This window comes from Oryctolagus cuniculus, chromosome 14, assembly GCF_051225735.1.
Source record: "Oryctolagus cuniculus isolate XC-2025 breed Fujian yellow rabbit chromosome 14, ASM5122573v1, whole genome shotgun sequence".
In the NCBI taxonomy this organism is placed as follows: Eukaryota; Metazoa; Chordata; class Mammalia; order Lagomorpha; family Leporidae; genus Oryctolagus; species Oryctolagus cuniculus.
The window spans coordinates 18,074,902-18,102,132 of record NC_142880.1 but is presented as its reverse complement, the minus strand read 5'-3'; the positions used below and the strand labels follow the sequence as shown (position 1 = coordinate 18,102,132).

At 42.0% G+C, this 27,231-nt stretch overlaps 1 protein-coding gene across 11 annotated transcripts in view; it reads left to right on the top strand.

The window, feature by feature from the left end:
• Nucleotides 1–16,574, top strand: part of SKIC3 (SKI3 subunit of superkiller complex) — a 95,119-nt gene extending 78,545 nt beyond the window's left edge. For 9 of the 11 annotated variants that reach the window (XM_008261953.5, XM_008261956.5, XM_008261957.5 and 6 more), the window contains 4 exons: nucleotides 1,372–1,524; nucleotides 8,175–8,305; nucleotides 10,754–10,877; nucleotides 14,714–16,574. In XM_008261953.5, coding sequence (XP_008260175.2) covers nucleotides 1,372–1,524; nucleotides 8,175–8,305; nucleotides 10,754–10,877; nucleotides 14,714–14,788 — 483 coding nt within the window. In that variant the 3' untranslated portion in view covers nucleotides 14,789–16,574. The remainder of the gene's footprint in view (nucleotides 1–1,371; nucleotides 1,525–8,174; nucleotides 8,306–10,753; nucleotides 10,878–14,713) is intronic. The other 2 variants (XM_070056477.2, XM_089313013.1) reach the window with 1 other exon arrangement.
• Nucleotides 16,575–27,231: the final 10,657 nt, after the last annotated feature.

The following is a 27,231-nucleotide window of genomic DNA, read 5'->3' as shown; positions in this document are numbered from 1 at the left end:
TTCTTTTGTATTTTTGGGTTAATCTAGATTAATTTTGAGGTACCTAGATATTTACAATTTTTTTGTTCCATTGTAAGTGATTTTTGTTTTTGATTTTTTGGTTTGCATATATATACAGATGTGCATGTGTATGAAGCACATATAAATATATATGAAGTTTGAAACATTTAGAGGTACAGTCAATTTTTATATATTGGCCCTCTAACAACCTTACTAAATTCATTTATTTTCTGAAATGGCAGTTGGATTTTGTATATAGACAGTTATATCCCCTTGTTAATGAGAAAATTTATTTTTCTAATATTTACATATTAAATTGTTCTCGTGTTGGTCTAGAACCTTTAATTGTTAAATAAATGTGAAGATAAGTCAACATTCCAGTCTTATTTTTACTTCGTAGAAAACATTATTTCATTATTATGAGTTTGTAGTAGATTTTGGTAGATATGTTTATCAAATTAAGAAAGTTCTGAATTTTTTTGTGAGAGGCTTGTTTTCTAGAATGAATGGGTCTTAAATTATCCAGGGCTTTTTTTTTTTGGACATTTGTTAGAATGGACCGTTTTCTTTATTTTATCAATGTGGTAGATTACATTGACTTTCAAATATTAAGATAGCTTTGCATTCTTAAAATAAACCCTACTTGATTGATACACTTCTTTTTATATATTGCTGAAATCAATTTGCTAATATATTGTTGAGAATTTTTGTGCCTATATTTATGAAAGAAGTTAGCCTGCAATTTTTCATTCCTATAAATTCTTTGTCAGGTCTTCATGTCTGTTATTATTTCTTTTGTTTTTACTTTCTAAAAGATTGTGTATAATGTTAACATTATTTGTTTCTAAACCATTTGGAAGAATTCACTGTTGAAGTCATTTAGGCCTGGAATCTTATTTATGGAAAGCTTTTCAGTTACAGACTACATTTATGTAACAGCTTTTATAACCTGTAATTTTTGTTTCTTGGGCACAGAACTTAAATCATTCTTATTTATTTATTTTTATTTATTTGAAAGGCAGTGAGACAGAGATGGAAATCATCCTTCTGCTGGTTCACTCCACAGAAGCCCACAGCAGCCAGGGCTGGGCCAGGCTGAAGCCAAGAGTCTGGAACTCAATCCAGGTCTCCCACATGAGTGGCAGGGTCAGACACTTGAGTCATTACCTGCTGCCTCCCAGGGTGCACATTAGCAAGAACTCAAACCCAGGCATTCGGATATGGGATTTGGGCGTCCTAAGTGGCCCTTAACTGTGTGCCACTCACCCCTAACTAAAACTTTTAGCTTCATCGGAGTTTATTGAATGTGTTGGGGTGGGATCCTGGACGGTACTAAATTAAAATCCTCTGCATTCTCTTTCTGTTGCTCAGTGGCTGGCGTACGTGTATCAGTCCCAGGGAATGATGAGCGCTGCAGAGATGTGTTACAGGAAGAGTCTACAAGTGGCGTCCCAGCAGGGCAGCTGGAGCGGGAAGCTCTCGAGTCTACTGAGACTAGCCCTGCTTGCATTAGAAGTCTGCAGGGTAAGGTCTTGTTGTAGTTGTGATCATAAAGCTTGAATGTTTAATCTTTCTTTAACATGAAAGCTGTTCACACAGCTTACTCTGTTGAGCTCCTTTGTTGTCTTATAGTGCAGTCTCTTCATTGACTTCATATTCTGGGTTCTTAATGGACATAAAGGTAGCAAAAATCCATAGACCCTGCAGAACATTGTCAGTGTTTGGTGTGAAAACAGAGATCACTATTGTAAATGGTGGTTTGCAGCAGAATGTACACTCTTTATTCTTCGGTGGTTGAAATTAGAATTAAATCCAGCTACTCATCCACAGACAACATGCCAGTGTTTAAAATTTCAGTCGCTTCTCAGTTCAGTTTGACATTCTCTCAGAGGGACTTGTTAACTTACAACTTGACATCCTGTTTTCTGATGCCAATTTACATATGTTAATCTGCAAGTCTTATTTGCTGGTAGGGAAGAATTCTTGAAGAGCCATGTTTAAGTGAAGGGAGGGCAAGCTGCAGGACAGGGTATGGGATGTAATCCCATTTGGTGTTTGTGTGTGTGGTGTCTGTGTCGACAAGTGCATGTCTCTAAGTATGCCATGTGTGCTTGTGTGTGCATGTACTTACAGAATTATATGGGAGGGTAGATAAGAAACAGGCAGTCACTATAGGAACTAGGAAACTTTCTCAGCTTTGGTACAATTGCGGTTGAACACATGTAAGTGTTCCTCAGGCCATGTTCTGTTCATCATTGCTTTTTCATTCTATCTTGTACATAGGAGGGTTTTTGTTTGTTTTTAATGAATGGGCAAATAGTATTGTGGTCAAATTTGAGGTGATTTGGGTGGAAAGGAATGGTGGTAACAGTAGTTGTAGATCACCCACCATTTGTTTGTCTCATAATTATGTTTAACAAAGGTCTTTCTAACCTTGGTAACCAGTGAGCTGTGAAACCACATGTAGTACTTACTGTAACATGCTCTTGAGTGTGTGAACTGGAGAAATGGATGCTATTGTAGCCTAACTTACTATGTCTTAGTTATGAATGCTATTTTTTTAAATGCTGGGAAATTTTACATCTGACCTGGAATAAAACAAATTAGTAATAGCTCTAACAATAGCAAACACATCTAGCATTTTTTTTAAAACTTTTATTTAATGAATATAAATTTCCAAAGTACAGAATATGGATTACAATGGCTTCCCCCCCATAACGTCCCTCCCACCCGCAAGCCCTCCCCTGTCCCTCTCCCTCTCCCCTTCCATTCACATCAAGATTCATTTTCGTTTCTCTTTATATACAGAAGATCAGTTTAGCATACATTAAGTGAAGATTTCAACAGTTTGCTCCCACACAGAAACATAAAGTGAAAAATACTGTTTGAGTACTCGTTATAGCATTAAATCTCAATGTACAGCACACTAAGGACAAAGATCCTACATGAGGAGTAAGTGCACAGTGACTCCTGTTGTTGACTTAACAAATTGACACTCTTGTTTATGGCATCAGTAGTCACCCTAGGCTCTTGTCATGAGCTGCCAAGGCTATGGAAGCCCCCTGAGTTCACTGACTCTGATAATTTTTAGACAAGGCCGTGGTCAAAGTGGAAGTTCTTTCCTCCCTTCAGAGAAAGGTACCTCCTTCTTTGATGACCCGTTCTTTCCACTGGGATCTCACTCGCGGACATCTTTCATTTAGGTGTGTTTTTTTTTTTTTTTTTTTTTTTTGCCAGAGTGTCTTGGCTTTCCATGCCTGAAATACTCTCATGGGCTTTTCAGCCAGATCCGCATGCCTTAAGGGCTGATTCTGAGGCCAGAGTGCTGTTTAGGACATCTGCCATTCTATGGGTCTGCTGTGTATCTCACTTCCCATGTTGGATCGTTCTCTCCCTTTTTGATTCTATCAGCTAGTATTTGCAGACACTATTCTTGTTTATGTGATCCCTTTGGTTATTAGTCCTATCAGTATGATCAATTGTGAACAGAAATTGATCACTGGGACTAGTGAGATGGCATTGGTACATGCTACCTTGATGGGATTGAATTGGAATCCCCTGGTATGTTTCTAACTCTACCGTTTGAGGTAAGTCAGCTTGAGCATGTCCCGAATTGCACATCTCTTCCCTCTCTTATTCCCACTCTTATATTTAACAGTGATCACTTTTCAGTTAAATTTCAGCACTTAAGAAGAATTGTGTGTTGATTACAGTATTCAACCAAAAGTATTAAGTAGAACAAACAAAAAAATACTAAGAGGGATAACATATCAAGTTGCTCATCAACAGTCAGGATGAGGGCTGATCAAGTCACCGTTAGTCTGTTCTAGGTGCTGTTATAAGTGCCTCACTCACTAAATATACTGTCTCCGTAATCCTGTTACAAATGAGGAGATCAGCTTGCAGAACAGGAATACCCAGGTATACTGCACCTCAGTCCACTGCCACCACGAGAGTATTTTCTTTAAGAGCCTGTATTCTGATTCTACCATTTACTGCTGGGAAATCTTCTGCCAGTTTAACTGTGCAGAGCCATTTTCTTTGTCTGTAGTAGTGGAGGTATCTTCTTCATCTTCTTGTTGGGTTGTTAGGAATATCAAATTAAGTAACATTTACAGATAACCTTTGTGACCTTCAAACACTATCCAAATGTCATTTGTTCTTGTTAAAAATTTGATACCCAACAAATTTATCTCCTTATAATTTTTATTTATTTATTTTCATTTGATTTGAGAGAGAGAAGTAGAGGTGGAAAGACAGAGAGAGATCTGTATCTGCTGGTTTACTCCCCAAGTGCCCACAACAGATGGGACTAAACCAGAGTGAAGCGGGAGCCAGAATTCAATCCATGTCAGGTGGAGGGACCAAAAAATTTGAGCATCGCGTGCTGCCTAGGGTATATGTTAGCAGAGAGCCAAAATTGGGAATGGAGCCAGTGCACTGTCCCAGGCACTCCGGTATAGGATGCGGATGTCCCAAGCAGCACCTTGATCACTGCACCAAATGCCCAACCCCCCATTTCTTATTACAGAGAAATAAAGGAGTTGCCACATTTGCACATAAACAACTGGCAGTGTGGGGAAGATGGAGATATTAAAATTAGTCTGTTTTATGAACTACTTAATGTGTGAGAATAGATGAAACAGATGTTAAACTGAAAGTTTACCTAAAATGTTACATGTCCAATTCCAAAATAAGATACCAGATGAGGATAGGCATTTTAAAAAATTACTTCTTTTCAATAGAGAAGCAGACAAAGATCTTTCATCTATTGGTTCACTCCCCAAATGCCTACAACAGCCACAGCTGGGCTAGGCAGAAGCTGGGAGCCAGGAACTCAGTCTGAGTTGCCTGTGTGGGCAGGAGGGACTGAAGCACTTGAGACACTGCCTGCTGGCTTCCAGGGTATGCAATAGTAGGAAGCTAAAATTGGAAGTGGAGCCTTGACTCAATCCTAGGCATTTTGAAAGGGGCTGTCGGCACCCCAAATGGCTTCTGTACCCCTGCACTCCCTGCCCACCCCGAATGATACAGATTTTGAAGTGGGAAAATCTTAACCTGTAAAGGAAGCTATAACAGCATCAGAAGAGTAGAGTTGGAGGTGACCTGTGAAGGCATTTCTTGGGAGAGAGCTGTTGTCTCCCCCGTAAACCCTCTCAAGTTTCCACAGACACACAGGTGAGGAAGGGACCCTAATGGGGAGAGGGACTTTGACATTTGTCCTCTGAGGTCCTGAAGGCGTATGTACAGAAGCTTGCGGACAGCTGTCTGAAACGTGCTTCAGAGGCCGTGGTTCTCAGGTTTCTGAGATGTTAATACAGAGAAGAGAATGCTAGTGTTTCAGGAGAGTGGCCTCACTGGAGACACAGGGTGGGGGGCAGTTGCTGCAGATGGGATCCCTGGTACTCTGAGTTTGTGAGATTTAGAAATGGGTGCAGCCAAGTGTGAGAGTGGACTGGCGTGGGCATTATCTTAGATCCTGTCCAGGAGGGCTGCCCACAGGGGTCATGGAATCTTAGCAGAGAGGAAGCTAGAGTTTCCGTATTGCTACAGGATGTGCAGCGAGTAAGCAGAATGCAGTTTGGATGCCCCTGTCTCAGATGGTCAACTTAACAGGTTTTTTGGCTGTACAGTGATGGGAAAACCATATCCATTCCATAGAAGCCATGCTTTGAATGTTGAAGTGTGGCCTTTCCCGGGTTAACGATACACAGAACGATCCACTCAACACCAGGCAGCGGCATTGAGCGTGGCTCCCAGTCACCCTGTGCCCACTGAGACAGTGGCACACTGTGCTGCTGGGCGAGGGTGTCAGTAGGTTAGGTGCGTTAAGTGCATTTCTGACTTACAGTATTTGCAGTGTATGCTAAGTTGATCAGGACACAACCCCATCATAAGTCGAGGAGCCTCTGTCTGTTTGCCCAGGTTAGCAGAACTGCAGGTGAGCAGGGCTGCCTTGGTGGTCTGTGTCGGGCATGTGTATGGGGCTCCACACTTAGCCCAGTGCTCTGCAGTCGCCTACCTGAATTGTTAATAATTTTTGAACAAACAGCCCTGTGCTTTTATTTTGCACAAGGCCCCAAAGGCTATTGTAGTGCGAATGCAGCTAAGCAACTACTTAAGAAGTTAGAATCTGATAAAGCCAGCCTGAGGGGGTGGAAAAAACAGTTTACAATACCTGTCAGGCCTGGAGAGCTTGACACCATCTTACCAGTAGAACACAGGATTGTGATAATTTCCTAGAGGCCTGACAGCACAACTCAGAAGAAAAGGCAGGAGTATTAGAGAATAGAGACAAGCCATCTGCCGCTGTCTGAACCCCACCCTAGCCTGGGAGCTGAAGGGCCTGGGAGGGAGGTTCAGGTTCAGTAAATACCTTTCCATGAAGAGTAAAATGTTGAATGGAAGAGGACATCATTTGTGATGAAGGAAACATTGATATGACTCATGAGGACTGCTATAATTTACATCCAGGAACAGAGAAAAGGTCCTCTTTGAATATATTTCAGAGACAGGGAGACAAAAAGAAAAGTACACTCTGATCACATTGTTCAATTTTCCAGTTATATGAAGTAATCTTTGTACTGATTTACAGAAAACTTGATATGATTTCTTGGAACTTAGAGAGTGCATTATTAAAAATATCCAGTTTTGTGTTACTATTTTTTTCCCTTAAATTTGAAAGGCAGAGTTAGAGAGAGAAGGAGAGACAGAGATCTTCCATCTGCTGGTTCACTCCAAACAACCAGGTCACAACAACCAGGACTGAGCCAGGCAGGAGCCAGGAGCTTCTTCCGGGTCTCCCACGTGGGTGCTGGGGCCCAAGGACTTGGACCATCCTCCACTGCTTTTCCCAGCGCATTAGTAGGGAGCTGGATCAGAAGTGGAGCAGCAGCTGGGACTCAAACTGGCACCCATATGCCATGCTGGCACTGTGGGCTGGGCCTTTAACACGCTGAGCAATAGTTCCAGCTCCAGTGTTACCAATTTTTAAAGAGATTTTAGAAAAATTTGCTTCATGCTTGCCTTGTGTTGTTTACCTTCTCAGATGTACCCATTGTCCTAGTGCACCCATTTTACAGAAGATGTCTCACAGCCTCTGTTCTGTTTTCAAGCTCATTGTAACTTCCTCATCCTTGATTACAGGAATTGCTAATGCCTGCACTGCACTGAGAGATTACTGCTCTAACACCTTTAGAATTTAGTATTTGGAATGGACTGCATATTGGCCATTATATTGACTTCATTAATTTTAATAAAAAATTGTAATGCATTTTCCTTATATAATTCAGTAGTGTTCATTTTATTAACAGTTATTTTTGCATTGGTATGTATCATAAAACTAAACATTCATAACCCAACTAGTGAATTAATACATTAACATTTCTCATTGATAAAACATTTAAAAATATTTGTAGTATTGCCAACTTTGACTTAATTTTTTAGAAAAATTATTTGAAAGAGAGAGAGGTCTCTTATGCATTGGTTCACTCTCCAGATGCCCACAACAGCCTGGATGTCTGGAACTCAATCCAGGTATCCCACACAGGTAACAGGGATACAAGTGCTTGCACTGTCACTTGCTGCCTCCCAGGGTACACATTTGCAGCAATCTGGAATCAGAAGTGGCCCCAGGACTCGACCCCAGGCACTCTGATGCGGGATGTGAGCACCCTAAGTGGTGTCTTACTTAACCATTCTGCCCAGCATCTGTCCGTGCCTTTAGCTTTTAAATCTCTGATCTACTTTGCACTTTGTTTCTATATTGAAGTTTTATTAAAATAGTTTAGCCTTTCCTGTTTCTTTAGATAATTTTTTGAAATGTGGAACTTTATCATTACCAGTTAAAGAACTTATTGTGTCAAAGTTAAGATTTTTATATTTGGTAGATCAGAGGCTTACTAAACCATTGGTTTTATTCACCTGTGTAGCATAGTGCATTTAAAAAATAATAATGTAATGTTTTGTAAATGGTGTCTCTTCTTTGAGGCCTTACTTCCAGCCTACCCTTTGTAGCACCTTCAAGGAAGGAATCAGATCTTCAGTGATGTTCAGTAACTGTGTTCCTTGTAGCATTTGTATAGATAGGCCAGCGCTCAATCAATGAGAGCTGAACTGCGTTCTTTTAGAGTAAACGTCTTAAAAACTTGGAGTTAATATGTATGTTTTTGCAGGCTAATATTTCCGGTGACCACTGGCCATCCTTGGTTCAAGAGGCTACTGCTGAAGCCATGAAACTTTGCTTTTGTCCACTGGCTGTTCTTTTGCAAGCCTTGTTACAGTTCAGCCGCAAAATGGGGGCGAGGTATGGAGAATCTTTGTTCATTTTTTTTCTTGGATGCTTCTTCACTTTAAATCCACCTAGGAAACTGTTAAGGAATGATTTCTAATTAGTTTAGCAGACTTTGGGGTTATTCTTTTATCTTTATCCACTTTGGAAGGGGTAGTTCAAGCAACCCAATAAGAAAAAAAACAAAGTTTTGGATTTAAGAAATAATTTGATACATAAATACAGACCAAGAGGTTTGGCAATAACAACATTTCAAGTGAAGGCCTTTGAGGGTTTTGTTTGTTTTAAGATTTAATTATTTGAAAGGCAGAATTACAGAGAGGCAGAGAGAGAGAGAGAGACAGACAGAAAAGCCTTTTATCTGCTGGTTCACCCTCCAAATGGCTGTAATGGCCAAGGCTGGGCTGATCCAAAGCCAGGAGGCAAGGTCTCCCATGTCTCCCATGCAGGTACAGGGGCCCAAGCACTTGGGCCATCTTCTGCTGCTTTCCCAGGGCACAGCAGGGAGCTGGATCAGAAGAGGAGCAGCCCGGTCTCGAACTGGTGCCCATATGGGATGCTGGCAGTGCAGGCAGCAGCTTTACTCGCTGTGTCACAGCACTGGCCCCAGCCTTGGAATTTTGTTTTCAGCTTTACGATGAGCCAACAGTGTGGTGTGGATTCTTAGAAAAAAGACCACAGGACCCAAGTTCAAGGCTAAATTAATAGGAGCTGTTTGCTAATGCAGTAAGCCATGGAAAAAGTAATAAAAAATCAAAAGACAGAGACATATTGTTTGTAAGTAGTATCGTCTCATATCTAGAAAATCCAAAAGCTGCTCAGATTAAAATATAAAAATCCAGGCAATATTTTTGTTAGTGGGTAGGGATAGGGCCAGAAATAAATTAGAAGAAAATTACTTAAAGGTCATATAGATAAAAAAAACATATAAGGGTATGTGAAAACTCTGAAAATAATATCCAGCTCTAACAGCTGTCACACATAATACAGAAGACCAGAAGTAAAATCATAATTCAGGAACAAACATTACTGGAACTTGATAGATATTGTAGAAAAAGAGCTTAGTACATGTAAATAAGAATAGTACATGTAAATAAGAATATGTGGCAAAAGACATCTCCAAAAACAGGGATGAAGGAAGAATTAAGACCCTGTGGCTAATCACCACTTCTATCATTGTTCATTAATGGTCGTTCACATTTAGCTGTTTTTGTCTGTGACCAATTTTACTAAGAAATGCTTTTCAGCTATAATTTTTACCTTTCAATGAACTCTTTATGTTGATGCACTTTGTGGGTGATTTGGAGAACACTAGTCCCCTTTCCCCCCTATAATCTTGTTAATACCTCTCTTATTTTTATCACCTCTCTAGACTAGCCCAAATAAATACTAATCTAAGAAAAAAGTATAGGGCCGGCGCTGCGGCTCACTAGGCTAATCCCCCGCCTAGCGGCGCCGGCACACCGGGTTCTAGTCCCGGTCGGGGTGCCGGATTCTGTCCCGGTTACCCCTCTTCCAGGCCAGCTCTCTGCTGTGGCCAGGGAGTGCAGTGGAGGATGGCCCAAGTGCTTGGGCCCTGCACCCCATGGGAGACCAGGAAAAAGCACCTGGCTCCTGGCTCCTGCCATCGGATCAGCGCGGTGCACCGGCCGCAGCGCGCCGGCCGCGGCGGCCATTGGAGGGTGAACCAACGGCAAAGGAAGACCTTTCTCTCTGTCTCTCTCTCTCTCACTGTCCACTCTGCCTGTCAAAAAAAAAAAAAAAGTATACATACTATTTTATTCCTATGGAAAATTTTCAAAATGAGTTATTTAGTTCTTGCTTCAAACCAATTGCTACTTACAAGATCCTTCTACTTAGCAGTTTTGAAATTACTGCTGTTTATGTTGTTTCTACCAATACAGATATAATGGGGTTCATATATGTTAGTAAATTAGAAAAGAAAAAGATAGACTATACCTGTAAATCAGCCTGTTAATACAGTGGATTTGCATACTGTGTATGTCCTTGGAACTGTACAATGAAAGCCTGATACTATACACTTAGCTTCTAGTGTGGAGGGTAAATATTTCTTGTCTCCATGTGTCACTTTTGTGTTGTTTATTGATTTTTTTTTATGCCTAGTTTCAAAAAGATTAAAAGTGGATCCTCCGAAGTGCTTGTAAAGTATGGCTCTTCTCCCCTTTCTATTTGACATGAGCCTTAGTTTGCTTATTTCAGAATGGGACTAATAACAGCAGTGGGTTCTGAATATTAATTATGACCATATGTGTAAAAGTGTAGCATATCAGGCACAGTACCTACTGCAGGATAAACACCCAAGAAATATTAACCATTTTTGTTTCCTTTATCATTATCTGGACTAAAAAATTGTGAGTAATCACATACCACATGCATGTGTGAGGCTTGTGTATGAAATAATAATTTATTTCCTTTGGACTAAATGTAAATTCTTTTTGGCAGAGAGACACGGCGACTTTTGGAGAGAGTGGTGTACCAGCCTGGGTATCCCAAATCTGTTGTATCAACTGCACGTTGGTATCTGCTGAGACACTTACATGCCAAAAATGATGACGAGCTCATTGAAGTAAGACCTTAATTTTATTTAAGATATTTCATCTTGGACCTAAAATGTGTTAAGAGTTCTTTTTCAAAATTACTCCGTTTTTATGACTGAACTTCAAAAAAACGAGCATGTAATTCTTGGGCCAACAAAAGACTACAATGTCAATTGTGTCATGTTTGAAAATAGAAAAGCATTTATGCTTATGGCTTCAAGGTTAAATCTATATTTTGTATTTTGCCATGGATCAATTATGAAGTTCCTGTTTTGGTATTATAAATATCAGAATCCAAGTTATTGGACATAAGTAACAGAACTGTTAAAGCTACGTTTAGAAAAAGCTACGTTTATACAGGTGTACATGTATCAAACATCCCATGGTACCCGTAAATATATACAAAATCCTGTGTCAGCTGAAAATTAATTCACTAACTAACTAGATAATAAAAGTAGAGTAATGTAAATTCAGCCTGTGTATGTGCTAGATGACTTACAGGGAATCTGCTAAGTTTTCTTTGAGAGTGATTATTTGAAAGGCAGAATCCAAATTAATGGCAAGTCCTGAGGCCCAGGGCATTGGTTTAAAACCCTGGGGTCGTAACTGGTTATGAAGTAGGAAGTAGTTGTGTACCAGCCATGGATGACATAGGGTTTTACTTCTTTATTTTTTGTAATGAAATAAAGCAGATTCATGGCTATCCTCACACTTTCCTCTGTCAGTGAATTCTTGTAAGCTTTTTTAAATGAGGGAGGATAGAATTATAGGAGGCTTGCCTAATTGGTCATACTTTCCTGTGAACCAGTGAGAACATCACAAGTTTAAGTCATTCATCAGACATACTGAGTTTTATAAAAAGTGGAAAACTGCTGATCTAAAGCCCTTATTTAGTGAAATTTATAGCCTTGCAAATGTGTTACCATCTAAACCTAACCTGAGGCAGTACCAAGAATCAACTTTTCCTTCCTTCCTTCCTTCCTTCCTTCCTTCCTTCCTTCCTTCCTTCCTTCCTTCCTTCCTTCCTTCCTTCCTTCCTTCCTTCCTTCCTTCCTTCCTTCTTGTCTATTTCTGTCTTTCTGCTCGTCTTCCCTCCCTCCCTCCCTTTCTGCCTTCCTCCCTTTTCTTTGAAAGGCAGAGTTAGAGAGAGGCAGAGGTAGAGAGAGAGAGAGATCTTCCATCTGCTGGTTCATAGCCGCAATGGCCGGAGCTGAGCGGATCCAAAGCCAGGAGCCTCTTCCGGGTCTCCCACATGGGTGCAGGGACCCAAGGACTTGGGCCATCTTCTACTGCTTTCCCAGGCCATAGCAGAGAGCTGGATTGGAAATGGAGCAGCCGGGACTCGAACTGGTGCCCATTTGGGATGCTGGCACTGCAGGCGATGGCTTTACCCACTACACCACAGTGCCGGCCCCCTTCCTTCCTCTCCTCTCCTTTTCTTCCCTTTTCCTGTCTTTCCGCCTTTCTGTGTTGCTGCCAGAAAGGAATGGCTTAACTGTACTCACTTTTTTACTTGCTGTGTTATTAGAAATGGATGAACAAAATGGTTTAGTAAAAGGTAAAGCAGTAAACCAAAGGAAGGAGATGCATAAGTTGGTACTGGTCTCGCGTTAACATCACAAGAATGGCATTATATTTGCCTGCCCGTGTTTAGCTTTGCTGCACCAGGAATGTGATTATTCCTTGTAGCCTAATCAGTTCAGTTTCTCAACTTCAGCTCTACTGAGGCTGTGGACTGGATGATTCTTTGCAAGGAGTGGTGTGGTCCTGTGGAATGCTGGGTGCTGGGCAGCAGTCTTAATCTTTCAAAGCACTAGAAACCAGAAGCACTGTGCTTCTCCCCACTACCCTGCTGGTGCCAAACAAAAACATGTTCTCCACTTGTCAAATGCCACCTGGGGTCTAATCACCCTGGTTGGGGACCACTGCTTTAACCTATAGGTAATACAAGGGTACATCAGAAAGTTTGTGGAAACTCTGCTTCATTCTGCCAGTGCCTGCAAAGGCCAGGGCTGGCTGGGGCAGGGGTCAGGGTCAGAACAAGGAGTTGTGAAATCAATCCATGTCCCCCACATGGGTAGCAGAAACCCAGTTACTTGGGCCATCACTGCTGCCTCCCAGGGTCAGTACTGACAGGAAGCTGGAGTCAGGAGCTAGAGATTAAATCCAGGCACTGCAAGGTTAAACACCCACTCTGATGCAAAAAAAATTTTGAAATCCTTGCATAGTTTTTTTCATAAATAATACACATTTTTTTGCTAACTTTCTGAAGGTCTCTTGGATAGTCTTCTTTATTATTTTTTTTAAATGTATTATTAATTTGACAGACAAAGTTGGAGGGAGATAAAGAGAAGGAAAGAGATCTTCCATCTTTTTGTTCTCTCCCCAAGTGGCTGCAGTGGTCAGGGCTGAGTCAGGTGGAAGCCTGGAACCTGGAACTCTATCCAGGTCTCCCAGGTGGTTGTCAAGGTCAAAAGCTGCTTTCCGATGCACATTAGCAGGGAGCTGGGTTAGAAGTGGGCATGCTGGGGTTAAAACTAGCTCTCCAATTTGGGATGCTGGCATCACAAGCAGTAGCTTAACCCCGCTACATCACAGCAGTGGCTCTTGGACGTTGTTCTGATGTGCTGTGTAGTATAGGAGAAAGGGTGGGCAGGGGTGCTGGGTGCTACTGTAGTTTGTTATGGCCACTGCAGTAGAGGAAATCAGTAGCTTGGAAAGGAGTTAGAATCTAATGGGGTGTTCATATTATCTTTTTAAAAAGTGTTTTATTTCTCCTTGAGTTTTCTTTAAAATGTGTGTGACAATTTCTGCTGCACTCTTCCTGAGATGGTTCTGACATGTAAACACATAAGCCTATATAGGCATTTAAAGTTGCCTTGGAAAAGGTAGAGTATACAACAATAAATTGGGTTAAGCGTCTCATACTTTAACCAACAGTTTTAGCAACATAATTTCTCTTTTACTTGAGAAAGCTTATTAGACTAATGTGCACCCTGGGAGGCAGCAGGCGATGGCTGAAGTACTTGGGTTCCCTGTAACTCCTGTGGGAGACACAGATTAAGTCCCAGGAAGCTGATCAGAAGCAGAGGCCTGGAGACTCGAACCAGCACTGCAGTATGGAACATGGCTGAAAAAATTCTTGATAAACCCCCTGATAAAGATTCTTGATAAAGCTTAGCACCCAGAGTTAACAAAGCTGTTATTTTAAAAGGGAGCAGTATCATTTTACAATTCTATGCATGAAATGGACTTTTTGGGTAAGGATTTAAAGACAACAATATTTTAAACAAAGCCAACCAACAAAAACCTTTAAATTTTTTTAGTTTCTTTTCAAAACATTTAATCATTTTTTTAATTTATTAATTTGAAAGACACAGACAGACTGCTTCATTCCCCAATGTTCTGCAGCAGCCCAGGGCTAGGCAAGGTCAGATCCACAAGCCAGGAACTCAGTCCAGATCTCTCACATGGTGGTAGGAACCCAAGTACTTGAGCCGTCACCTGATTAGTAAGAAGATGGAATTGGGAGTGCACATGGGACTCAGACTAGGGGCTTCCATCTGGAATGTGGGCATCTCAAGAGGTATCATCACCGCTGCTACAAATGCCTGCACAACCTTTAGTTTTTACCCAGTGCTGACAGAGGAAGCAGTCAAGATGCTGTTACCCGTGCCTGTCTCTGATGCTGGCTTTGGTTAAGCAGCTCATGTCAGCAGGGACAGACTGCACAGTCACTTTTTTTATGTAGTCTGATGTTGTCTTTTCAAGACTGCTGCCCTTTGACATGCTTGGCTTTTATGAATCTGAACAGAGATATGGTTAGTAATCAAAACCCTCATATTTCTGCGTGATTCTCCTGCAGGTGCTGGTCAAGAATGCTGAAACTCACAGAGATACAAGGGCATTGAAACTGCATCAGAAATTATCCTCACAATAACAGCTGAGAAGCAAAGAAAAAGGCTGTACAAATGAAGCAGTGAATCAGGACCTCCCCAAAGCACCATTTTTTTCTAAAAAAAAAAAAAAAAAAAAATCATCATCATCATCTATTTCTTTTCTTTTTTTTTTAATCTAAAGAATTTAAAGTTCTTAAGTTAGGGATGTAGCTTTCCGTTAACTGTTTACCTAATTTTAAACTGAAAGCGTCTTTGATTTCAGAAGTCCACAGTGCAAGGAAGTCCACGATGCGCTGGGTTGCTCACCAGTTATTTCTAAACCATGGCTTCCTGCTTGTGCATGGTGCACAGAATCTTTCTTTAAGCCCTTACAGTAAAGCCTTAATAGCCACTTTCTAAATAATCTGCAAAAGCAGATTAGTGCAATGAAGAATTTCCATTTATTAAATTCAGTTATTTTTTCTTATAAATTCTGGAGTTCAGACCAAGTCACCATAAAATCCAAATAATCTTCTAACTTATTTTGCTAGTGATTCATTCATCTCAGATTCTATTGAAGAAGCATAAGAGTTGAAAGCACTCAGGTGCGTGGCTGCATTTAATGGAAAACAGTGCTATCGATGTTTACTCAATCATGCATTTCCTTCAATTATGATGAAAAACTTGAACTTTCTGAAATAAAGTACAGCGTCTTACTTCCTTTATAGTATCAGTATGCGAATACTTTAAATTTCAAATTTTAAAACTTGAAAGCGTAGTTATCTATTTTTTTCATAAAGCCTTTTACATATTTAAAGAAACTATATGCTGCTTATTTTGGATTTATGATTTTAAAAATGTGGACATTTACATGTTATTTATTATACAAAGATAGGTGGTTATATAATCTATGTGAATGGTTTTTCTGAAACTACAGGTTTACGGTGTTAACTTCTGAGCTAACATAAACTGATAATCTGTAATTAAATTGTATTTCAAAGGTTAATCTATTGAGCTGTAATCTGATGTTTCCGAAATTTGGCTAACCTTAATAACCATTCAGACCTAGGTAACCAGTCTTTGCAGATGAGAGGGCCTAGGACTGCGCGCTCCAAAGGCATGCCTAAGAAAGTCTGGTATTTGTGCAGCGATTCTTCCCTTCCTTCTGTAGCAAGATTAAGCACACTCCATTCTCTGTGTCTTCCTTACCCTCACAGCTGGCTGCTTTTAATGGCCTGGCCCTTAGCCAAAGGTGCCCTGTGTGCGAGGCTGCCTGTGCAGCCTGGTGCCCAGGAAAACACCCCAGCCATTTCCCAGAGCACGGGCTGGCTCCGTCCACTAAGTGCTTCGGGTTGGTTCTTGGCCTCCGTCTGCTTTCTGGTGTCACCTGCTTCGCCAGGGTACTTCCATGGGAGCGTGGACTTGGTTAGCCTCGGCCCCAGGCCCACAAGTCAAGGGGTAACCTTTTGACTTCCGTGCCAAATTCCCACTGCCAGGGGCCTCAGACCCAGGCTTTGTAGAGAGGAGAGCTGGGACGACACCTCCACTAAACCACCTGAGGTCATTCTTTCCTGAGTTATGTGCACATACCCTTTCTTAACCCTGGTGTGTCAGCTTCTCTTCAGATTGTTTTATGCCAGACTAGGCTGAGTGTCCATAGGATAGTCACTTAATACTGGCTTACAAAGGAGAATGGTGCTAAACAGTGTCTTAAAGCAGAGGAAGTGTGAAATGCATCCAGCATCACCGGATTCTAGGAACTCTAAAAGTGGCCTGCATTTCCCTGCAGTTTATACATACGAGTCATTTGAGGAATTCAATTAAAGGTTATTTCCTGAAGAACCAACAGTAAGCATTCATACTGTTATTTTATTGTTGTTCTGTGTTGTTTGAGAATGGTAGTACATTTTCGGCAATTTTTTATCCACCACTTGGCTATTGATTAATTAGATGTTTATAGATTAGTTTGGCATGTGATGATTTCCTATGGTAAAAACATTTTGGGTCACAAGTAAACTTCTAGGAACATTATGTATTTGGGGTCACTTGTCACATTTCTTGAGATCTCTCTTTTAGTCACTTCTTATCAGAAACAAACAAAAACAAGCAAAAACCAAACAACCAACCTCGTTTAAAATGCCATGCTCTTTTTTCACTTTACAAAGTGAGCAGTTGACAAATTACTTTAATTTGGGTTTCTACGAAGAATAGGGTTGGTTGGAAATACTCAGGTTGTACAACAAGGGAATTAAAAAATGTGATGATTTAAAAACAATTTGAGGCATTAGGTAAATGCTATCTGTCTTGGGGAAATTGCAAAGGAATACAGAAATCAAGAATGCTTTGGAGTGTGAGTCCGTGAGGCTTGCAGATTCATTTTAGTGTTCGTACGTTCAGAAATGTGGAACTCTGGATGAACATCTTTCCGCAGTCTTTCTCCCATTTCAGTTGCAAATAGAAAATTCTGAGGCTTCCATGCTACCTGTTTAAGATGTAGCTCCCAGCTGCATGCTTAAGTAAGACCTTCAGTTTGTTTATTGGCTTTGATTTGGCACTTTAAAAAGAACATTTATACATCATACAGATACAAAAATATTTCCTTATATAAAGACTTTTCTTATAAATGAAATTAAGAAGTCGGAAAACTCTCCGAGTGTCTGCCCCATTCTTGGTTGAGAAAGCGTATCCACTTCTGAGCTGTTGAGTCTCCTGGTGCTCGGGGCCCTTTTGCTTTATAAGCATGGGTTTTTCCTTCCTTTATCTGATTAGGATCTTTCTGAGGAACATTCTTTTCAATTCTTTTGTTTTTTAGAAGATTTATTTATTTATTTATTTGAAAGTCAGAGTTAACAGTGAGAGAGAGAAATTAAGAGCTCTTCCATCTGCTGGCTCACTCCCCAGATAGCTGTGACAGCTAGGACTGGGCCAGGCTGAAGGCAGGAGCCAGGAGCTTCTGGGTCTTTAGGAGTTTCATATGGGTGGCAGAGACCCAAACACCTGGATCATCTTCTGCTGCTTTTCCCAGGCCATTAGCAAGGAACTGGATCCAACGTGGAACAGCTGGGACACAACTAGGACCCATATGAGATGCTGGCTTTACAGGGAACAGCGTTACCTGCCCGGCCACAGTGCTGACTCCAGTGTTTTTCCTGCTTGTGGGAGGCAGCAGGTGCTGGCTCAAGTAGTTACGTCCCTGCCATCCACTTGGCAGACCTGGATTGAGTTCCTGGCTCATGACTTTGGCCCAGGCCAGCCCAGCCCAGCCCTGCTGTTGTGGCAATTTGGGTAGTGATCCAGAATATGGGAAAAACTTTCAAATAAATAAATCGAAAAAAAAAAGTAAGTAGATGGAATGGTTATGTGACTGAGTAAGTCCATCACTTGGCCTTGGGTTTTTATGTGAATTTAAAAAAACAAACAAACAAAACACAGGGCCTTGCGCAAGCTATCTAATTCTGTTCTGAAGTCAGCAGTTTCCAAGTCTGAAGTGAGCTGAAACAAGGTGCTTGGTGCTGTACTGTGAAGCAGCAACCTCTGCTTCCGCCCAGCAGAGGGACCCCTGGGCTCGTAAACCTTAAGGAAGAACCCCTTTGCAAAGAGACCCGTAGGGGGACAGGTCTTGGCAAAGAAAACCAGCCCTGTACTACTCAGAATACGTTCATGGAAGCCAGCCCCGGAAGGGGCTTACGTGTGCCTGCCAAGTGCCAAGTGCCAAAGAGGTTGTTCCCACAGAAGGACCACCCACAGTAAACAAGACGTTCGTATTATTATTTGACTTCCACGTGGCTTCAATAACTTGAGATTTTTAGACTCTGCCTTTTTGAAGCTATTTCTTGTCCTTTGATCATATAAAATGTGATCATTGCTTAATCTCTATGGAGATAAAAAAAAATGCTGCAGAGTTTAGTCTCAGGCAGTCAGGAACTTTTCTGGAAAACCACTAGGTACTGGTTTAAAAGTCCTAGTCTGGAGCTGGCGTTGTGGCGCTGTATTAAGCTATTGCCTGCAATGTTGGCATCCCACATCAGAACATTGGTTCAAGTCCTGGCTTTTCTACTTCTGATACAGCTCCCTGCTAATGCACCTGGGAAGGCAGTGGAAGATGGTCCAAGTGCTTGGGCCCTGCCACCACCTGGGAGACCAGATAAGAGTTCAGGGCTTCTGGCTTCAACCTTGTCTGGTCCCAGCTGTTAATGGCCATTTGGGGAGTGAATCAGCAGGTAGAAGATTAATTCCTCCACCCCCACCCTCCGCACAACTCTGCCCTTCAAATAAATAAATCTTTCCAGAAAAAAAGAATACACATATCACACATTAAAAATATCCTAATCTTAATTGTTCTGTTCAATTTAATACACCCAAAATACCCTACAAATGGTCTTTAGATACATGCTGAGCTCTGGAAGTTTGGTCAAGTGATGTGGAAAAAAGACTACCCGGGGTTTTATCTTTGCATTGGTTACATGCTTTCTTGCCTGTGTGCATTCCTGGCAGTGCTAATTTCTCTTGTGTTTGGGACACAGATATCTTTGAGAAAAGCCAGATGGAGCAAACTGGTATGTGTGTGGAAAGGAGGAGGCTAGGCAGAGAGGAGGAGTAGTGCTGAGAAGACAGATTTACACTAAGCATCTTCTCCAAGGTGGAAGCAAATACAAGGTACTTCAGGAAACTTCATGGAAAATGGCGTTAAAAGATATATTTATTTTGGTGCAAAAAAGTTGAAATCCAGTGTAGGTTTTTGGGTTTTTCAATTTTTAAAAATTTTATTTAAGCTAAACACATTTTTTCATATATACAGATTTTTCTTTGTTTTTTTTCCCCAAAGAAAGCTTTTATTTAATGAGTACAAATTTCATAAGTACAACTTTAGGAATATAGGGATTCTTCCCACCATACCCATGCTCCTGTCCCCACTCCCATTACACCTCCTCCTCTCTCTCCCATTCCTTGTCCCATTCTCCATTAAGATTCATTTTCAATTAACTTTGTACACAGAAGACCAACTCTATACTAAGTCGTTCCCAACAATTTGCACACATACACACACAAACTTTGAAAACAAGTTTTACAGTTAATTCTCATCATACAACTCATTGAGGACAGAGGTTCCGCATGGGGAATTAGTGCATAGTGACTCCTGTTGTTAATTTAACAATTAAGACTCATGTATGACGTCAGTGGTCACCCAAGGCTCTTGACATGAGCTGCCGAGGCTGTGGACACCTTTGGAATCCACGATCTCCAATAGTATTTAGACAAGGCCATAAGCAAAGTGGAAGTTTTTTTTTTTTTTTTTAGAAAATTTTTATTTAAATAAATATAAATTTCAAAAGTACAATTTTTGGATTATAGTGGGTTTTCCCCCCATAACCTCGCTCCCGCGTGCAAACCATCCCATCTCCTACTCCCTCTCCCATCCCATTCTTCATTAAGATTCATTTTTAATTATCTTTAGATACAGAAGATCAACTTAGTATATACTAAGTAAAGATTTCAACAGTTTTCACCCACAAAGACACAAAATATAAAGTACTGTTTGAATACTAGTTTTACCATTAATTTGCATAGTACAGCACATTAAGGACAGAGATCCTACATGAGGAGTAAGTGCACAGTGACTCCTGTTGTTGACTTAACAATTGACAATCTTATTTATGACGTCAGTGATCACCTGAGGCTCTTGTCATGAGCTGCCAAAGCTATGGAAGCCTCTTGAATTCACAAACTCCAACCTTATTTAGACAAGGCCATAGTCAAAGTGGAAGTTCTTTCCCTTCAGAGAAAAGTACATCCTTCTTTGATGGTCACTTCTTCCACGGGGGTCTCACTCACAGAGATCCTTCATGTAGGACATTTTTTTGTTTTTGCCACAGTTTCTTGGCTTTCCACAGCATAGGTTTTTCATACCTATGGACTTTTTGAAGAATCCTTGTATACATGGATTTTAAACACTTTTTACAACAAAACCAAATGACTTTAAAAATTCCTTTTTCCATGAACTTTTCCAAGTGCCCTCATGTATTTCTGAGTTGCCTGAGGCCCACCCTGTAGTGGCTCAGGACCAGTGCTGTGCATGTGGATGGAAGACTTTTCTAAGACATAGGTTCGGATTTAATACATTATTTATCACCTCACAAGCCCCAGATTTACAATAAGCAATGGGGAATCATTTGTGAATACTGGGAAATATGAAGGCAGCAATACACTTGTTTATGCCAGTCAAGCAGCTCCTAGGAAAGCTCAAGCAAGAGGGAGCTTTCAAAGGCTGTTGGCAGCATGCCAGCCAAGCCCGCCCTTCAGCTGAGGAGTGTTGTGCCTATGCTGTGGTAATCACTACCCACTTGGGCTTTGCCACCCACAGCCTGACAGGCGCGGGCAGAGTGAGTGCAGTGACTGCCTACCGTTGGCCAAGTTCTTAACACTTAACCACATTTAACCCTCACATCTTTTTTAGAGTAGATACCCTAATTTTACAGGCAATAAAAGAGGGGTGGGACTCAGAGAGATAAACTCTCTTTAAATTCTCTATAGTCTTGGGCAAGTGGAATCTAGACCCAAAGCTTGCTCCCAATACAACTCTCAAATTTTGGTCAATAATTGCTGTCAACTCAAAGAAATGTGAAATAGTTGAGGTATGTCTTTGAGACAGATCGGTTATCCTACCAAGCTATATTCAGATGCTGTCATTTATCATTTCCATTTCTTAATTCTAGGAAGGAATTGTAGGAGAAAGATAATTATGCAAATATGAAGGTATGTAATAAGGAATATTCCACCTTGTTAGATTTTGAACTTGATATAAACCAAGGCCAACTAAGCTAACTATTTCAATTTTCCTTGATAAGATCACAAGTGCCAGCCTTTGGTTTTCCTCTTTGACTTTCTCTAGATTCTCTTCAGGGTGCACCGACTGTCCTTTGATCCTCCTGTGAGTCTTGCGTACCTGGACACTTTCTTGGGTTAGATGGAAGAACCTTGATCTCTTAGTTACCAACTAATCTTTGCAGAGGAGGTGGTTGGCTCTAGGTCATGACTGCGTGTTTGCTTCTACATTCACTCTTCCATTTATCTACCTATCCCACATTTTTTGAAGGTTTTGTGTTGGTGTCAGGATGCTTAAAAGTCTTAGGGGCTAAGTGATGGAATTTAGGCGTAGAGACCAGATAGATGCTTGGTTATAGGAGTTGTGTTCAGTTGCAGGGGTGTGGGTTTGTCCAGTACCATGCCCCTTTGGAGCCCATCCCTGAACACTGGCCTCGTGGGCACAGCAGTACTTCTTTGGAGAAGTCTTCTGCTACTTGGGTACCGTTTGTCCTTATCCAACTGCAATGGCTGTTGGGTTTACCTTGATGCCAGGTTTTAAGGAGAAAATAGGCTTCCCTGGACACTGGTGTCAGCGCCTGGTACACCTCCAGTCAACGTCCACATAGAGAGAAATCGTATAACATAATGTTTACAAGAAAGTTCTGTGGTGAGTCGGAATCCTGGCTCATCTCTTACTGGCCGTGAGACCTCATGTCAGCTATCTAATCCCTCTTTGTCTTGCCAGAGTGAATGAATTCATCCATTTGGACTGCTTTGGACAGCCTGCAATATCTGGTGATAGCTCCATGATGGCACCTAATTATTTCAATAACCTACAAGGCAGGTACAGTCAGTACTCATCCCTGTTTTAAGATGAGGAAGCTGGGAGTCCAGAATTAAGGAACATACCCTAGGTCACACGGTTTAAACTCAATTTGTCAGACCTTCTCGGCCCAGAAGCCTGGTTCATTTTCCTGTTTGCTCACTTGCATCTTATGCAACTGCGGAAGAGGGCCTGGGTGATGACCTAGTGGCAGTCATTTCTGATTAATGACATTTATTACATGCATATCAACAGCTTCTGCAAATGAGGTAGGAGAACCTCAGCAAGGAGCATGGGGGTTATGGAAATTCAATCTATGGAGTCAGAACATTTCATGACTGTAGATTAAGGCATAGCTCTGAAATAAAATTAAGCCCATTCCACAGGGTGTGTGTGTGTGTGTGTGTGTGTGTCTGAACTCCTGGAGAGGCAAGTGCCTAGTTGGGTAGGGGCCAGAGCATCCTAGTCTGTTTGCTGGCTGCAATCCTGCCTCTCTCCAGGAGGGCTCACCCCTCTCTGCGAAGCAACTGCACATTTATGTTAGTGCATTTAAGGGGAATCGGGAAAGAGTTTGCAACTGTTCTCTGTGTGAGCTGTGTAAGACATTCAGCGTTCTGGTTTGCGTTGCAAGACAGGGTAGTTGGAGACCTGGTAGACCCTGAAGCCATCGCGGTAGAACGCCAGGTTGGTCGCTGCCGTCCTCTGCCAACAGGAACTCCCTGAGCCCTTCCGAGGATGGCACTGCCTCCACCCCCCTCGCTGCCGTCTCCATCTCCTCACCCAGATCTCTTCTTTGGTTCCCAGAGTGTTGGATATCCTCAGCGTGCTCCCGGCTTGGTGTGGTCTTCATGTCCCCCACTCCATCCCCACCCACTCCTAGCAATCTCTTTCTCACCTACACCACCAATAGCCATGTCTCTGCTGCTGACTTCCAAAGACAGCTCCCCAGTCCAGAACTTTCTGTGGTGCTGTCAGCCCGTCTCCCGCTAGCCGCTAGACTCCTCCACTGGATGTCCCGTACATACTGGAAATCAATGACTTTGAGCTCGTGACCCACAATGCTGCATCATCTCCCTGCTTCCCCTCCCAGCCAATCAGTAATCAATACTCCACACTGTAGCCAGAAGGACCTCTAACATGCAGACCCCATAATGTTACTCTCATATTTTAAACCCCTTAAAATCTACTTTGGGTCCTTAAGGTAAAGCCCAGTTCCCCACGGTGAGTTACAAGGCCGCTTGTGATTGGACAGCACACTCCCCTCACTTCTCCAGCCTTCTCTGTAGTGCTCACCTGCTTCCCCGCCCACCTCTCACACTTGAGCGCCTAGTAGTTCCTGGTGTGTGTCCCATTCTTTTGGCCTGCAGGCCTTCATTCAAACTACTCCATCTGCCTCAGCCTGCACCTCTACTAACCTGCTCTGTGTCCTTCGGCTACTGTCTACTTAGACTTCAGGGGTCTCAATTTAGATGCCCTTTCTTCTAGAAAATCACTCTGCCTGATTCCCCGTGTTAATGACAAATGTCTCTCCGGGGTACTCCCCTCACACCCTTGAGTTGCCTATGTATTCACAAATGTATTCATTTTGGCTGGACTGGAAGTGTGCTGAGGGCAAGGTCCATGTTTAGGTTCTCAATATTGTATCCACAGTTCCTAAGACATGAACGTAGGAAGGCAGGAAAGGCATATTTCAGAAAAGCAGTGCCCCTTACAAGTCTGGAGAGCTGCTCTGTGAGGTAGCATGGGTATGCAGGTTCATTCTAGTTGGCATTTATCCTTGGTGTTTGCGGATGCTGTTTACTGCTGACGTGAGTGAAGTCAGCCAAAGTGAGCGAATGTTTGGAACGTTTCTGTAGCAGGTGAGACGGCTGCTGGTGTGTGCAGCACACTGGGAGTTCTCTTTCTTTGACCTTGATCCTTGCTGTCCTCTTGGCTATCAGAGCGTAACCACTCCACAATGGCCCTGAGAAGGCAGTCACCATGTAGCTTAATGTAAAGAGTTTATTCTTCATCTTCAAAGGGGTAGCAAACACTTGGAACTTCATCATTTAGTCCTCAGTAAGAACAATTTCATATGATTTTCCTTGCAAAGAATAGGTTGAATATTTTTATTATATATATCTAAGGAGTACAGTGTGGTATTTTGATATTGGGTACCCCAAAAATTTGTGGGGAATTGGAATTATAAATTTTTGTGCAAAAATTTTGAAATACATGGGTGTTTTCTTTATAATACACATTTTATATGACCTTTTTGAAGACTCCTCAAACATATACATTGTGAAATGATTACCAGAATCAAGCTAGTTAATATATCCATCACCTCACATAGTTACCGTGTGTGTGTGTGTGTGATGAGAAGGCATGCAGAACTTTCTCAGCTGTGGTCTCTGCTAGGGCTTAGGTGTGGTTTGTCCATCAGGGGTCCGTGTGTTGAAGCCTTGTTCCTCAGTGTGGCACTGTGGAAGTTGGGGAATCTTTAGGAGGTAGAGACTGGTGGGAGGTCATTGGGTCATTGGGGCACTGTCTTCAGAAGTGACCGCACGGTTCTCTTAGGTCTCTGGGGTCAGCCCTCACAAGGGGGTTGTTATGGAAGAACAGCTCCCAGTCTGGCCACTCCCAGTCTCTCTGGTTTCCTTGTCTGGCAATATGATCTGTCCCCTCTGCTGTGTACTCTGACCCCACTGTGATGTCATCTGCCTTGGGGCCCTCACCAGAGCACAGCTGCTGCTGGTGCTGCTGCTGCTGCTGCTGGTGCCATGTGCTTGAACCTTCAGAACTGTGAGCTAACCAACCCTCTTTTCTTTATCAAGATACCCATCCTCAGGTATTTCACTACAGTAACAGAAAATGGGTGAATACAGTCTCCACACTCTACGTCAGACCTCCAGGATGTATTCATCTTAACACTTAGAGCTGGTAACGCTCCCAGCCCATGTCAACTACATCCTACTCTTTGTTCCTATGGGTTTGACTTCTTGGGATCCCACCTATAAGCGAGGTCGGGAAGTACTCATTGTTCTGTGACTGGCTGATTTCGCGCAGCGTAATGTCCCCCAAGTTCACTCATGTTGCAAATAGCAGTATTTCCTTCTTTATTAGGCTGAATAATAATTCATTACATACACAAACATCCACTAACCTACCAATGGACCTTTTAATAAAATAAAATTTGTATTATTTATTTGAAAGGCAGACTGATGGGGGAGAGAGAGAGGGAGGGACAGACAGAAAGAGAAAGAGAAAGGGAGAGAGAGGTATCTTCTATCTGCTGGTTCACTCCCTAAATGGCCACAACAGCTGGGACTGGGCCAGTCAGAAGCCAGGACCCTGGAACTCTATCTGGATCTTCCATATCATTGGCAGGGCCCAGTACTTGGACCATTTCCTGCCATTTTCTCAGGCGCATTAGTAGGGACCTGGATCAGAGATGGAGCAGCCAGGACTCAAACTGGCACTTAAATGGGATGCTGGTGTCACAGGTGATGGCTTAATCAGCTGTGCCGCAAAGCCAATCCTGTCAATGGACCCTCAAGTTGTTTCCCTATCTGGCTGTTGAGAATAACGCTGCAATGCACGTGGGTGGAGGTGCAAACATTTCTTTGAGAGACTGATTTCATTTCTTTGAACATCTACCTAGAAGTGGGCCAGCTGGATCATATATTAGTTCTACTTCTAGTTTTTTTTTAAGATCTTCCATATTGTTTTCCATAATGAATGTACCAATACGATCCCTTTCCCCCATGTTCACCAACACCTGTATCAGTTAACTCTGATAATAGTCCTGCTAACTGGTGTATAGTGATATCTCAGTGTGATTTGGACTTGAATTCCATGATGATTCGTGATGGTAAGTACTTTTCACATAGCTGTTGGCGATTTGTATATGTTCTTTGGAAAAATGTCTTTCCATGTCCTTTGCCCATCATTTCATTGGATTATGTTCTTCTGCTGTGTGAGTTTCTTACATGTGTTGGATATTGGCCCCCTATCAGCTATATATGGCTTGCAGATATAATCAGTCTTTCATATCCTCAGATGCAAGCTACCTAAAATCCAAGATATTTGGAAAATAACTGTACTGCACGTGCCCAGACGTTTTCTTTATCGCTGCTCCCTAAGCAGCATAGTATCACAACTGTTCACATAGCATTTCTTGGCATTAGATATTCGAAGGAGGATAATGATGGTTTAAAGTACACGGGACAATATACACAGTTTTATGCAAATACTACTTCATTACATACATGGAAAGGGACGTCGACATCTGTGGATTTCACGGCGATTCTGGAATCAACTCTTGCCAGATACTGAGGGACAATTGTATTTTTTTAAGGGTTTATCTATTTATTTGTTTATTCAAAAGGCAGAGTTACATAGAGAGAGGGAGAGACAGAGAGAGAGAGAGAGCGAGATTGTCCATCTGCTGATTCATTCCCCAAATGGCCACAACACCCAGGTCTGAGCCAGGCCGAACTGGATCCAGGAATCCCATAGGGGAGGTAGGGGTCCAAGCACTGGGGCCATCTCCCAGGCACATTAGCAGAGAGCTGAATTGTATCAGTACTTGAACTGGCACTTATATGGGATTCCAGTGTCAAATGCGGCGGCTTCACCCACTGTACCACCACACCAACATCCAGCTGTATTTCCTTCCACTCCGCAGGTCTTTTCATTTGTTGTTTTCTTTACTGTGCAAAATCTTTTTAGTTTCATATAGTTCCACCTTTTAATCTTTGCTTTTGTTGCCCATGCTTTTGTTGTTATATGCAAGAAATCATTGCCAAGACCAAAGTCAAGGGCTATTCCTCTATATTTTCTAGGAGCAGGTTTTGATAAGAGGTCAGAAACAGCAGGAAATGCTGAGAGGCGGCAGAA